Below are 14,533 nucleotides of genomic sequence, written 5' to 3'. Positions count from 1 at the left end.
CTTGTTTTTTTATTCTCGCGCATAAACAATATTGCGCCATAAAATAATATCTCGGCATCGTCGCCTCCTAGAGAGGCGCAATATTTTTCGCGCGCTTTTTAGCGGTTACCTATACACCAACTCATGTTTACAAACAAACCGGAGTGCCCCTAGCGGACGCCACCGGCGCCGCGCATGCGCGATGGGGGTGTGGGCAAAAAGCTCGCCGTCGCCCATAAACAAACCATTGAAATGCGATGTTGTCGGCGCCGGTGTGAGTCCCCGCGCTCTTTTTCGCGTTGGAACTGTTGATTCTACGTTCTCCTAACGATGACTGACTACTTGAGCAGCGTCAGCGAAATTAACGAGTCTCGTTACACCGCAAAACTTCGCGTGAATAATGTGACATGCGGCGATTCATTCCGCGTGGACGCCGCAGAACGTACGCTAAAGCCTGATTCACATGATGAGATTTCGCTCGCAATTTTCAGTAGCGACGTCGCTCGGACTACAAAAACGTGAACCGTAGCTGAGATGGTCGACGTCGATACTGAAAATCGCAAGCAGAATCTAACCAAGTGAATCAGGCATAACAAGTCGGTGATGGCCACTGGTAACAATGATCAACATCTCCTTGTATCTACTGTTTACGTCGAGCCTGCTTACCAACCTTCAAACTTAAGTCTTTTAAGACCTGCACTTAATTCTTATCGCAAGTACCGGGCCCACGTTTGGTCTACGGGTCGGGGTCCTCTAAAAGAGCAGACGACAAGCAGAAACGTTTGAAAGAGCAGACGACAGTAAGAACGATCAGGCGACCGTTTGAACTTGAAGACGCACTAAACGTAGTCCGCAGGTGGTCCGTACAACTTTGCGGTTTTCCGGCGTTCATTTTGAACCAAACAAATAAATTTGATGGCCAGTAGGATCCGTGAATTTAACCCAAAATGCTTCCCGCCCAAGCAATCGTGGTCCGACGGCGTCTGGTTTTCCCTTTTCACGGCACATATCCGCGTTCTCGGACGAACCGAGCGCATGAAAACTGACCTTCAAATCTTTCTCGACTCTCTTGGTACAGCCCCAATCGCAGCATTTTGACGAGAAGGCAGGTTTTTGACTGGTTCCTTTCAAAACAATGCAGGAATACACGTCTCAAATGGGCACTTCCGCCCACATCCCCAGACTGGAAGTGCGTCCGACGCGCCACCACCGCGCCGTGACGTAACAGAGATGAGTTTGTGTATACGAAGTAAACTTTTTAAGCATAACCTGACTTGAGTTGCGTGAACCTGTCATTTTGACTGCAGCCAATACCTCTAAAACAAAGGGACATTGGACCTAATTTTTTTGAGCGAGGAATTTGCTTGCCTCACCGAGTATGATATTTGAGAACAACGTAGTACTTTCTACTAGTAAGTGCCTAATGTTTTGTTTTGGAAGGTGATAAAAAACGTTGCAAAAGCTCCACCCAGTACCTACAGTGGGCCGGGGTTGGAGGGCACGAGGGATCAGAGATGCGCAGAGTCAACATGCAGAAGGTATCGTGCCACCCAAGTTGAAGAAAGCCTTTTTCTCCGTACGTCAAAAGTGGTCCTTGAGTAGCAACAGATGGTTAGTTTTGCTGGCAGAAAGAAGGATGGAATCACGATGCCTATCTAGTGTTCTACTCTTACCCTCAGAGCCCATTCACATCATTTTTTTTTTTTTCACTTGTTGCGTTGGCGTTAATCTGTATAAGTACTTGAGCACTTCGAATGCTGTATCATTGCCTGTCTAGTCAGCAAGTGATATAATAGAAGCGTCTTTTTTTTTTTTCTCTCTCCTTGCGCTTTTTGTCGCAGCAGGTTTTAGTATTCTCTGCCGCCGTTCTTCTTTTTTTGTTTTTTCTTATTGTGCATTGTTGTTTGCATGTATGTGATTTACTGCATTGTATTACCCACTCCTGTAAAAGCCCTATCTAGGGCTGACAGTATCAATAAATAAATAAATAATGCGAGGGGAGCTGGAGGGCAACCCCCGCTTAACGGTGGGAGTCACAGACGCCGTGAGGATGCCCCCTCTGCCTCTGGTCCCTGCAGAGCTCTACTCGGTGCACACCCTGCTGGTGGACAGCAAACACCTGAACTGGACGAGCGTGCGCATCTTCTGGCAGCCTCCCGGCGGGAACCGGAGCTTCGAGTACCTGCCCACTGTGCAGTGCGTGCCCTCCTTCTCTTCATGCAGCTCTCGTAGGAGTATTTGCACCCGCAGTACGTCTCTCGAGCAACTCGGCAGCTTTGGCAGCGGCATCCTTCTCGCTCTGCGGAGCAGGACGGTGCCCAAATGCGCGAGTTTTAAGTCTGTTTTTTTTAGCCATCCGCCCAGGAAAGTTAGGATTTGTAACGCAAAGTTAATGCACCTGCGGGGGAGAGCGATAGGTGATTGAGAATAAAATATCCCACATCCCAAGATCCCGACGCTCAACCACTACAGACCTGCGATAGTTGTTAAATGTGGTGATGCGATAGCTGCGCACACCTGACTACTACATCTTGCTACATTTTACCGAAATGTGAGAAATTTGTGGCAACATTGCACCTTAATTTTGCTTTAAAAACCCCAAAAATATAATATCTTGGGCCTCGGAACTCGGTCGGATCGCTTCGATGGGGTTTTGCAAGTTTTCCGAACTTTAAATTATTGCCTCGAGTAACGCACTAGTCGATCTGATTTTGTGCCAAACACTGACAGTACTTGGAAGTTGCACAATAATTCTCACATGTTGGTTTCACACGCACTGGCGAGTTCTCTGCCAGAATGCATCGCACTCGTGGAGTCCCAAAAGGGGGAACCAGCCGCGAACGGATTCGCCGAATGAACTGATACTGTCGCCATTTATGTTGTAGTAAGAGTATCGACCTCAACCGAAACTAGAGTCTTTCTGTTCAACTTGATGGGTGGGAAAGCAAACGTGTTATATTTGCAATGACTTTAAGCAACTCGGCAGTCGTAGAGGTATTTACGGACGGCGTAAGTTCTCGCAGCCAGCTTGCTACAAAGGAAACTGGTTAAAATTTTTCAATTTTTATAACTGTTAGCACTAGAGAAAATACTGTCCGCGCAGAAGCCTGATCCGTTTTAAGCACACTATAATGCGTGAACAAATGAAAGGATACGACTTAAAGCTAGTCCGTTAGAACATCCTGCAATATGTTTCGTGAAACTTTTGATTTCGATCGTCGTATACAGGTGGATCAAATTTTAGCCCTAATGAGAGCGTCAAGAATGAGAGCTTCCTCAAACAAAATACGACGAGACAAGAGAGTTGACGTAGGTAAGTGTTAAACGTGATGATTTCGTGTGAGCGTCTCGTAAAGTCAACACGAGCTTTCTCGGATGCTGACTGGATGCATCGCAGGTTTCTACGAGGGGAGCTTTGTCAACAAACATTCAACTTTTCACCCTCACGCGGATGGTGAGAGCGATCTCGCGACCACCGATATGTTTGCCCTGAGCCTCTTTTTACACACTGGTAGATTTCAGCGTCTGTACGGTAACAGAGCAATTCAAAACTTGCAAATAGAGCGCGGGTTCTGGATTGCTTCCTTCATGAAATAGCAGACGCTCACAATTCAAACTCTGGGCGTTTGATCCCCTTGCCCGCAAGGCGCAATTTCCAGCGGAAAATTAACTTTTTTTTTTCTTTTGGTTTTGCCGTGCGAATGACGCATTGTAGCCGACAAACCCCGTGCTGTCGCTCCTCGCCTGAGCGAGGCATGAGGGAATTTAATTTTGGTGCACACTGGATTTTCTCGGTGCAGCGAGTGCATGCACGCGTGGAGCGCCGAAACAAGCTCGGAAAGTGCAGCCACTCGTGCAGTGGTGGCTAAAACGAGCCCACTCTACGGTGCGAATGGTCACGCGTGGGTGCGAGTGCGGTTAAACCAACTCGCTATTAGTTTTGTCGAGTGTGCCTCTCACCGCACACCAGCGTACTCTGGTGACCCGACAACTGCCAAGTAAGCGTCGCGATTTTCATGTCCTGCTTTGCCACAGTGCAGATGCGTGCTAAAGGGAAAGCACTCCTCCAGAGCGAGACGAGGTAATTTTTGAACAAACCTTCGGCTCGTATATATAATAGACTGACTGCGATATCCTGGCAGTATCTTTTCACAATTCTAGATTTTAACGAGGATACTTTGGTATTGCGAGAAGATTTATATGAATTCTTTCTTAGGGTTTATGTTTTATGCCAACTTTTTGTTTCGTTGTCAGTTTTATTTACGTCCAAGTAAATCCTAACTAAATTAGCGGGAGTAGTGGATGGAAGCTTGGGAAGAACCTTAATGAGTTTGGCGGGATTGTTTTTAGGAGGACAGTGACGAGGTATTTATGCTCGTGGAAGGTTTTAATTTTAATGGGACCTATAAGAGCCCAACTAACCAGAACACAATCGGCTGCTCGAAATCAATTTTCTTTCCACCCGAAAACAGCCGTTTGAGAATTGGCTGGCTCCAGTCGCACTCACTCTCGTTTCTATGGTCACGTGGCATTTAAACGATGCTTACCAAATGTATTCACAGTCGTGGGTTATCTAAGACGCACATTCGCTAGAAGTAAAAAATAATACAAACCCCATTTTTTGTGGCATCCATGATGCTGCAAATGCTTTGATTGACAAAGAAATGTTGCACGGATCACATTGATTATATGTGCACATCATTGTCAATATCGCGATGTGGCTGGACGACGCGATGGTGGCACGCGATTGACTAACGTTGCGACGGACCTGGGGCTGCCACTTTGAAACCATCTTGTGTGGCCAATCAATCTTCAAGTGCGGAAGATGGAGCGGAAAAGCTTCAAGTGTAAGACAGTCGCGCAACAAACCGTTGACGCAATTTTGTTGTCGTCTGCTTCAGAGGCTGGAGAAGCGTAGGAAAGGAAAAAAACTCGGTCGGGTGTAGCCACGTGACTTCTGGCCGTGAGCTACCGTGCTTGTGTTTCAGTTTTGAGTAGTTGGAGTTGTTTTACTTAATCAAAAATATACGTGACTGCAGCAAAATATTGATTGGGTAGTTTCCTGGCACCATATTAAATCGCCTGGAAAAAAATTAAAAAAACTTTTTGGGGGGGGGGGGGGGGTCAGTGTCTCTTTAAGAAGCGTTTTAATCGTTGATGAGCCAATGTTTGTTATTAAGTTCAACGTATAAAATGTAATTGACATTTCATCAGGAAATAACGAGAGCTTTGTTTTTTTACGTGAATTAAGAACTGCAGTTTTATTGTGCCTAGAGCTGGAAGGAATTATAGATATAGGTAGTCAAAAATTATTGCATTCAAACATTACTTCACTCGGATTTCATACCTAGAGCAACCATTCCCCGCAGTTCGTGCTGTCCTTTGTCAGTCATTGTCTTTTTGCCGTGTGTGGTGGTTCTAGATGCAACTAAACAGCTAGTTGCATGTTTGAGGGAATTGCTCCTGCTGCGCAATTGATGCTAACAAAAGGTTGCACATAAGTAACGAGGCAAAGTAGAGTTGCCTAGTTGGGCAGGTCGAAACATGCATCTTAACGTAATCTTTGCAGTGGTAGGAATGAAAATTAAATTATTATTGCTTGTCTGAAATTAACTTTCGACTGCGTCAAGAGCTGCTCCGAGACAACTCGGACCCATCGCATCACTTTAAATGGAATATTTCTTTGGCCAACTGGCATTGTGGAAGGTGCAAACGGCGCGAGCAAGTAGCTTCAGGTTTTGCTGCACAAGGGGTTGTGTAGCCGAGGCGCAGTGGAAGGCAAGGAGCACGCTTCCATTCAGAGGAGTCTGATAGCAGCATCCTGGAATTGCTCCGGTCATTTTTTAGAATGCCTCGCGAGAGAAAGGAGTTGCTCCCTAGCATACTTGGGTAGTAATTCAATTACAGTAATTAAATTACTGTAATTTAATTACTTTTCCTAGTAATTTGTAATTGTAATATTTACTTTTGGCTGAAAGGAATTGTAATTGTAATTTAATTACTTTCTAGCATCAGTAATTGCTAAATTTCAGGCACAATTACAATTACTTTTGCAAGATTTTGCGGCGGTGGCGCTTTTCCCCCCTGGCCACGGCGACGAGAGCACAACCGAAGCAATAAAAGAGAGAGTCTCCCAACCTGCTCAAAAAAAGGGAAAAGGGAGGCTGGGATAGAACGGAATGAAGGATTTTGTAGACTGCAAAACGATTTAATGAAGAATTTCAGAAATAATTTGATAAATGAGGGCTTCATTCGCGTCCGTTTTCGTTCCTGTCGTAGTTGAATCTGACTCTTCGTCTCGTTCGCTTCCTGTTGCTCCTGTTTCTAGGGGTCTTTCTTATTTCTCATTCCCACACGGGGGTATGGGGGTCGAAGTCGAGCTGGTTGGCTCCGATCACATCATCCGGTCGAGGCGGGGAGGTTCGAAGTTTTCCTTACGCGTCTTCGCCGCTAGCATATTCGCTTACATATTTCAGTCAAGTTTGGGGACTTTTTTGTTCATGTAATTATTCTCTTTTCTTTATGAGTTTTCACGTCTTTCTCCTCTATCTCGTATGTTGGTACCACTAACAGAGGGTCGTGCTACTCTAATATCGAGGCGAAGAAGCGCAGTTTAGCAACAACAGTTGGAAGTAAGGCAGGGTGAGTCGTGTTAATTAGACCTGCTGCTTTGCTTCTTCGCCTGACATGACGATCCTAAATTTATTATATATCTCAGGAGCTTTTTTTTTTTTTGGTGTTACCGTGCACTGAATTAACCCAGAATCCTGGCAAGAGAGTTGCTGCTATTGTGACACTAGTTTTGTGGAAGCGACCGCAGTTCGCGTGCTACGGTTACCCACATCTGACATGTTACAAGTCCACAGACAGGGAGAGGCAGCGAATCACCGAGTTTTATGATACCAGTACTGTCGCATATTTGTTTCCTTGTATTATTTTTAAGTTTATTTTTTGTTGGTTTGACTTGGATACCATTTGCACAAGCTCTAAAGAGATTCACCTCGCACCTGTGAATTTTGTCGCCATTTATTTTTATTTTTTGAGAATATAAGAAATCAGAAGTTCATTACTCCAAACTATTAAGTTCTATAATCCATTTAACAAATTTCATAAAAGAAAAGTACAATGCGTGACATTTATACAGCGGCCATATAACTCGTTTACAGTTATATGGCCCAAGGTGGGTAACTCTCAGAAATAAGTAATTGTAAAGTAATTGCATTACTTTTAAAAAGTAATTTGTAATTGCAATGAACTACTTTCGCGTAGTAGTAATTGTAATTGTAGTTAAACTACTTTGGGGGCTAAGTAATTGTAATTGTAATTAAATTACATTTTGAAAGTAATTTACCCATGTATGCTCCCTAGCAGGAACGATGGTTCAGATTGCCTCGGGGCTTTTAGGGCGTCATGCAAATGAGAGGGCGTAAAGGCAAGCATTTGGCTAGAGGCAGACAAGCAAGCTGGGCTCCTATCACCCAATCGGGGCAATACGGCTTTCAGAAAAGAAACCTCAAAACATGAACACGGCCTCAATTTTTTTTTTCCCCAGAAATTTGATTATAATTTACTCACCCCCTTTCTGAAGCCCGAAATTGTTTTTTTTTTAAAAGTACACCACATGTACAAATTGTTACAATAGATTTGCGAATTTTTTTTTTTTTAGATTTCCAAGTTTGTCTTGGACAAAAAACCTGGCACTCAAAGGTTTAAACCTTTGAGTGCCAGGTTTTTTTCCGCAAATTGAACTCAAATTTTGGTCCTGCCACAGAAAAACGGTAGCGTGCTTTATGAGGTATATTTATTTATGAAAAGGCACACTGATCTGTGGGCATGCCTCGGAGCAAGGATATTTTCCTTCAATTCTGCTTTTCGGGACGCGAATAATGGATTTTGAGTTCGAAGTGAATAGCAGCTTTGTTTGAATATTTCTTATTGAATATAGAAAAGTTCATCAGTGTTTCACTACTGCATCGAGCATAAATCCAGCTGAACTCGTGACGGTTGTTCCTGAGGTTCCGCCTGTCCATTTCTGAGCTAAGCTAGGTAGTTTTACTCTAACAATATTTATGAACTGTGGCCTGAGAAAGATGAAGGCCTACATTAGTGTGGCAAGTACATAAACGACACATTTGACGTACCTTTAAACCTATAGAGAGAAACAGCTATACAAAATCTAGGGGATTTATAAATCTTCTCACTATATGCAAATATCCTTTTTTAAATCTCAAATTTAAGAAAACAGAAAAAGAAAGACAACCATTAAGTGATAAACACAGGTTACCGGGACATCCCTGCCTAACATTGGCTGACCAACTACACGCTCTTTAAATATCCACACAACCCCAGTTGTTATTCTGCCTAACATCCCAGGAGAAAATCAGTCCACTTGCGGATGGAACTTATCGCAGTTGGATCCAGCTGGAGGGTAGACAGTCCAGCTGGATCCAGCTGAATCGTCTCATTTCCAGCTGGATCCAACTAGGATAAGTTCCATCTGCAAGGGGACTGATTTTCTCTTGGGATATACTCTCACATAATAGCAACATTTTAATTTTGAGAAGTTTACAGTAGTCTAGATATGAACACTTACAAAGTTTTTGTTTGTTTCTAGATACACTTGGTGCATGTGTACCATCCTGCTTGGCAAGTGTTATTCTAAGCATATGACTGCAATATTTTACTGTTGTAAGTGTTGATCACGGTGGCTTAGCCCTGCTGAGCGTGCTTACCAAGCACCGGTGCGCTCCAAAGACACCCGCAAAGCTCAGTTTCGTGGGTGAATTGCGTCTTCACAGTGCACCGGTGAGAAGCACACTCAGCGGGGCTCACCCGTCGCATCAGGACTTGGAAAAATAGGAATATCGCAGTTCATTTCGATCCGAACATTGAATAGAGTGTTATATGAAATTACTACTCGAAAATTGGAATATTCGCGCAACCCTACTAAATTTGTTTTAGAGCGCAGCTCTTAGGGGCCCGTTTCCAGCCTGAGCGGCGTCGCCGTCGCCGTCGGCGTTACTGTGCGTTGCATGCAACAGGTTGCATGCAACCTGTTGCATCCTGTGCAATCTGTTGCATGCAGCTCAGAGAAGATGCAAGAGGATGCATGCAACATATTGCGTGCAACCTGTTGCATTCTGTGCAACTTGTTGCATGCAGCTCGGAGAAGATGCAACAAGTTGCATGCAACCTGTTGCATCTTACAAAAACCGTTGCAACGTCTGCGTCAACGTAACCAAGGTCACCCCAAGGTCACGTGACTTCCTGAGGTCGTCATGTGACCCCCCAAGGTCACCCCAAGGCCACGTGACTTCCCGAGGTCACGTGACACCCGAAGTCACGTGACTCATCAGTGACGTCACTGATGACGTCACCGGCATCTGCATCGTTATCGTCATCATCACTGATGACGATGACGATGCGATGACGCCTTCATCACTGATGATGTCACCGGCATCGTCATCGTCATCATCACTGATGACGTCACCGGCATCGTCATCGTCATCATCACTGATGACGTCATCATCAGTGACGTCACTGATAACGTCATCGGTATCCGCATCGTCATCGTTACTGATGACGCCATCGTCACGTGACCCCCCAGGTCACGTGACCCCCCAGGTCACGTGACCCCGCCCCCAAGGCCACTTGACCCCCCCAGTACCCTTCCCTCCTCCTCCTCAAGAGCTGCGCTCTAATTCGGCGTTACAGGGAGTTGTAAACGGCTTTCACTTTTTATTACCAATTTCTAGATTTCAGTGTTGGCCATAAAGCGCGAGCTTAAATGGCATAGATTTGTCCTTCTGGAACAGGGAAAAGATCAAACTGAGACAGAAGTCCCTGAAGAAAAAAATCCTTTGACGTGCTGACAACGGGTGCTATTACGAGACAAAAGATTGTGTAAAAATTGGCAGCCCAGTTGGGAGGGAGCAAATAGAAAGCTGGCCTGGCAATGAAGGGAGTGTGTTCTGCTTGCGCCGAAGGATGCTGAAGGACCAGAGCTGGCGCAACGAGAGCTGGACCCCCGGCCTGAGTTGGGTCTTTGCCCGGCTGAGCCCCGGTTCGCGCTACCGCTTCGGCGTCTACGTGCGCCTGGCACGCAACCACAGCCACGTGTCCAGGCCCCTGGAGTACGTCGTGGCTGCCACCCTGAGTGCCGGTAAGTTCCAGCCGACCCGCTCGCTTGCCGCAGGGGATGGGGCGCTTCGCAGATGTACAGCATCCGCCGAAATGGCGCTGCACTCTCCCTCAAAACTTTAATGAAATGTGATTCTTGCATCAGGAATGGGTTGAATATAGACCGTCCTACTGAAAGAGGGTGAGAGAAAAGGGGAAAAGCGCCGGTAGCGCTTTCCCCTTGCTGGAACGTTAGAAATTGGAACTCCCAGATGAGAGGCTTCGCGGGTGTTGGGTGTATGCATTGCTCGAACTTCGTTTGCGCTTTCTTTGTTTTAAACTCCCAAACTTAGTTAGAGCCACGGGCTTGGATGGCGACAGTCCCTCGGTCATTGGGACACCATTGCTTGGTTGTACGGTGCACGAGTAACGACAGAAAGCGTCGAATACTGTCTGAAGACCTATGTAGGTTGCACGGAATCTGGCAGGGCGAGTTCGGCCGCAGTGTCTTCAAGCTTCATCGCTTTCCACATGACCCCAATCTCAGGCGGCAGTGGGTTGTGTCCGTAACCGAAAAGACTTTTCCCCAACACCATCCTCTCGACTGTGCTCGGAACATTTTGTGAATGGAGTGTGCACCGCACTTAATGCTCTACCGTCGATGAACATGGGGTACGCTCACAAGGTGCGTGCAAGTCGTCTTGTGATAAGTGCTGTTTCAGCTTGTAACATTTTTGTAACTGAACTTATTTTAATATTAATATTTTGAAGTGGTGACACTGACTCTTTTTTATCATCTACAACATTTAGTTGGCTCATTTCTGCCACCAGGTGTGGCTGGAAATTGTTGAAAAGGTAGTTTGATCGGTTTTCCTGAATCGCGATCTCCTGCGTGATGCCAGAGAGCCGTGAACCGATGTTGACCGTCACAACGCGACTAGATTCTTCTTCTTTTCAAAATTGCAAAATGCGGCCAAGCCACTGGTCTTCAAACAATAGGGCAGCCTATTAAGACCGCTGGCTTCACTGCATTTACATAGGAGTTAAGCCTTTTTCTTTGTTTACTTTTTCCTCAGGTAAGTTGGCTCTTTGCAAATTTTATAGAAAAAACGTTCAGCCTTTCCACTCTCGTGAAGAAGGAGGATCAGCGGAGCTGTACTCGATACACTGCCGCAACGGGCACGCGCCCGTTTCTCGTTTCTCCTCGTCCGACACGCCGCCGATCGTGGATACGTCTCCGGCGAACCAGAGTCCCATGAAGCGCACACAGTGCACGTGATGCTAAACGGGTAATCCACAAACTCCCTCCGGGTCCTCGCCGTCGCGCCCGGGAACTGTTCAGCCGGCATGGAGTGCAGTCGTCGCCGGGCCTCGCGCTTGCATTTGGCCTCTGTGGCACGATCGTTGTTCGTGGCTTTGGCTTGCCGGCGCCGTTTACATTGCTGGTCCTGTTCTCGGCGGAGGCTTTCCAGGCGAGCGATGTGCTCTTCCTTGGCAAGAGAATCTGAAGCGCTCGACGCAGTAGAAGTCGAGGCGAGAGCGGCTTTGCGGCGGTTGTGGCCCCATTCGTGCTGCTGCGTACGTCGCCGCTCCCCAGTCTTCTTTTCCCGAAAGGGCGCGCGGCCGACCCGTCCTAAGTCCAAACCGAAACTGATAAGAGCGTAGGAGACAGCGCGCAAAACAGACGAGGACGAAGAAACACACGTGACGAGTGCTGCGCTCGTTACGTGTCTTTCCTGTTTGTCGTCGTCTGTTTTTCGCGCTGTTTTCTATGATGAATTCCCACCAACGCGCCCAACTATTCATTCTCCTACGATAGCTGGAAAGGTTGCCGCCATCTACGAGCCACGGTGGAAACCAGACTGGTTGTGTGCTTGCCGCCGTCGCTTATAGGTGGCGGTAGCTGTTCAGGTAGGTTTGTGTCGACATACCGGACACGATCCTGGGTAACCTAGCCCTTAACAGCTCCGCTGTAAAAAATGCACCACCTGTGGGCAACGCTGCACAAAATCGTAGCGCGATAATTTAAGAAACCGAAATTTGCGGTTGATTGAAAGAGCCTGTCCGCTGCTTGAGACACCTGGTAGATTGTTGCTTAGAAAACAGTTTGTCAGGGGTGCCCCAGAGCATCTGCTCCCTGGATGGTTTGACAAGTCTTTGAGCAGGGTTGAGCATAACTATGACCCCTCCCTAGTTAGTAGCAGTGTTGCGGAATGGGCACCCCCGTTCCATTCCAATTCCATTCCAGGGATTTAGAGTTTTCGATTATTCAATTCCTTTCAACTCCTAGGAACAGTGGGCCCATTCCCACTCCTGGAATAGCTGAATCGTTCCGTTTCATTCCTCTAATTCTTAAACATAAAAAAGGCTCTTGACAGCTACATTGGGTTGCAGAGTTGGGCGGAAATACTCAAAAATGTATTTGGAAATACAAATACTGGGACAGCTGGAAATAGTAGCAAAAATACAAATTCTCAAATATATCTGTAAAAATGCATTGCGATACGTATCGGAAATACATTTTAAAAAGAAGCAAAAAGTCTTTGGAAATACAAATACAAGAAGAATATTAGGGAGGGCAGAAGTATGAATACTGATAATGCAATACATTTTTCAAATTTATTTGAGACGCCAACTGAGATGAGGCTTTAAGTATGAAATGGCAGTTTTTTTATCCCAAAATTACTATCCCGCAGGCATGGCACTTCGCCTTGAAGGTATTAATTCCAGACGGAGAGAGTCTTCAATGGGTTCAAGAAAACGTTTCATCATGGATTGACCGCGGTCCCTTCCTTGGCCTGTCTGACGAGGGATGCGAAAAGACTTTGACCTCTGAATACATTCCATCATAACGTCACCACTCCCCTGCCCAATAAGGGCACCCCTATGAACTCTGATCACATGACGTCACGGTGGAATGACCTAGTATTCTTGTATCTGTAGGTGTTGCTTTGAACATGAAACTCTCTCCACGCTGCTGTACGAAAGGACAATACATACTTTCGATGTAGGTGACCTCGTTGAAGATCATGCAGGCAGTTGCATTTGGAATTTTTGAGAATAGTGGACCACCTGGAGCATCCAGGAGCACATGTTATCTTCGGTTACGGTTGAAAAATCGATACGGTGGCATCCCTGTTGTGACTGTCCTTCCTGCCGACCCTCCACCTCCAACGCATGAATGGCAGTCCTCAAGTTTCGCCTAGCATCATCCAAACAGAGACCTTGTGGATTGCGACCTGAGATGGCCGACCCACATGCGGTTTAGGGAAGCTCATTTTAGTGAACGCTGTTTTACCGACCCCGGTTTATTGAATGCCTTTATAGAGAACCCAGTTTAGAGAAAATGGCGATGAGCCTCCTTTTAGCGAATTCGGCCGCCACAAAGCGGCGTGTACGGGTAAATCAGGTGAGTGAACATTTTAGGGGCGAAGCTCCTTAGGTTCTAGCCTTGTCCATCCGTCCGGCGTCCGTGCTCACACCGATTGCACTGCCTCCGAGATCGGCCCACTTCAAAAAAAAAAAAAAAATGTACGCCCGCACGGGGGTTTGAACTCAGGATTGCTTGCTTACGAGGCAGACGTCTTCTTGCATGTAGCACTCAACGTCTATACAGGAGAGGGCGCTGCAGTCAAATGCGTATATAATCGCGTTAAACTTTGCATGCATTGGCTCAACGTTTATAGACGAGAGGGCGCTGCGGTCAAATGCTCAAATGCGTATATAACCACGATCCATGCCACACATTCTCTTTCTGACATGGACCGTTGTCTTAAGACGTGGAGATGCGTTCCCACGGCTTCTAGCGGATCCAAGCTGATCCATTAGAAGAACCACTGGCTTTGCATTTCATTGACCATAAAGCAGTAATATTGAAGTCAAAACGCAACCCAGAACTCAGCACTACCTATGAGCAATAAAAAAATCAGCACCATCAGCACTACCTATGAACAATAAAATTAGTATCATCAGTACTAGCAGAGCTTCGCCCCAGTCGACATCATTCACCACGTGGAGATGCAGTCTTTTCTTGTAATGAGCCGCCGCAGACTGCCGCCGCAAAAGGGCGGTAGCGCAGCGAGGGATATGGCTTAACAGGTGCACCAGTGTTACACACGAGAAGTAGGAAAAGCCCCTTTTCGATAAACGGCGTTTCTCTAAACTGAGGCTCTGCTTTCTCGAAACCATGCTGCGATAAAACATGCCCATTCTCTAAAACATGCTTCGATGAAATGGCATTCGATCAACCGTAGTAAACCCCGGCACAGGTGCGAGCTCTCCGAGAAACAGCACGCTCGAGACGAGTCGCAGGGGTACGAAGTCTTGGTCGGCACAGCGAGGCCAAGTCTGGCCTCCTTCCTGGTTATCGGATCACCAGAGCAGCGGGTCACGTTCGTGTCGACTGATGAGTGATGACGTACCCATGAGCAGTTCA

General features: G+C 46.4%; 1 protein-coding gene across 1 annotated transcript in view; it reads left to right on the top strand.

Annotated features, from left to right (window-relative positions):
* Nucleotides 1–14,533, top strand: part of LOC8025626 (sortilin-related receptor) — a 286,962-nt gene that overhangs the window by 206,916 nt on the left and 65,513 nt on the right. The window contains exons 29-30 of the mRNA XM_029971324.3: nt 2,058–2,175; nt 9,966–10,141. Of these exons, the coding sequence (XP_029827184.2) occupies nt 2,058–2,175; nt 9,966–10,141 (294 nt within the window). The remainder of the gene's footprint in view (nt 1–2,057; nt 2,176–9,965; nt 10,142–14,533) is intronic.

This window comes from Ixodes scapularis, unplaced genomic scaffold, assembly GCF_016920785.2.
Source record: "Ixodes scapularis isolate PalLabHiFi unplaced genomic scaffold, ASM1692078v2 PGA_scaffold0__279_contigs__length_252992795, whole genome shotgun sequence".
Classification (NCBI taxonomy): Eukaryota; Metazoa; Arthropoda; class Arachnida; order Ixodida; family Ixodidae; genus Ixodes; species Ixodes scapularis.
The sequence above is the reverse complement of the archived record's forward strand: the minus strand, read 5'-3'. Positions and strand labels throughout refer to the sequence as shown.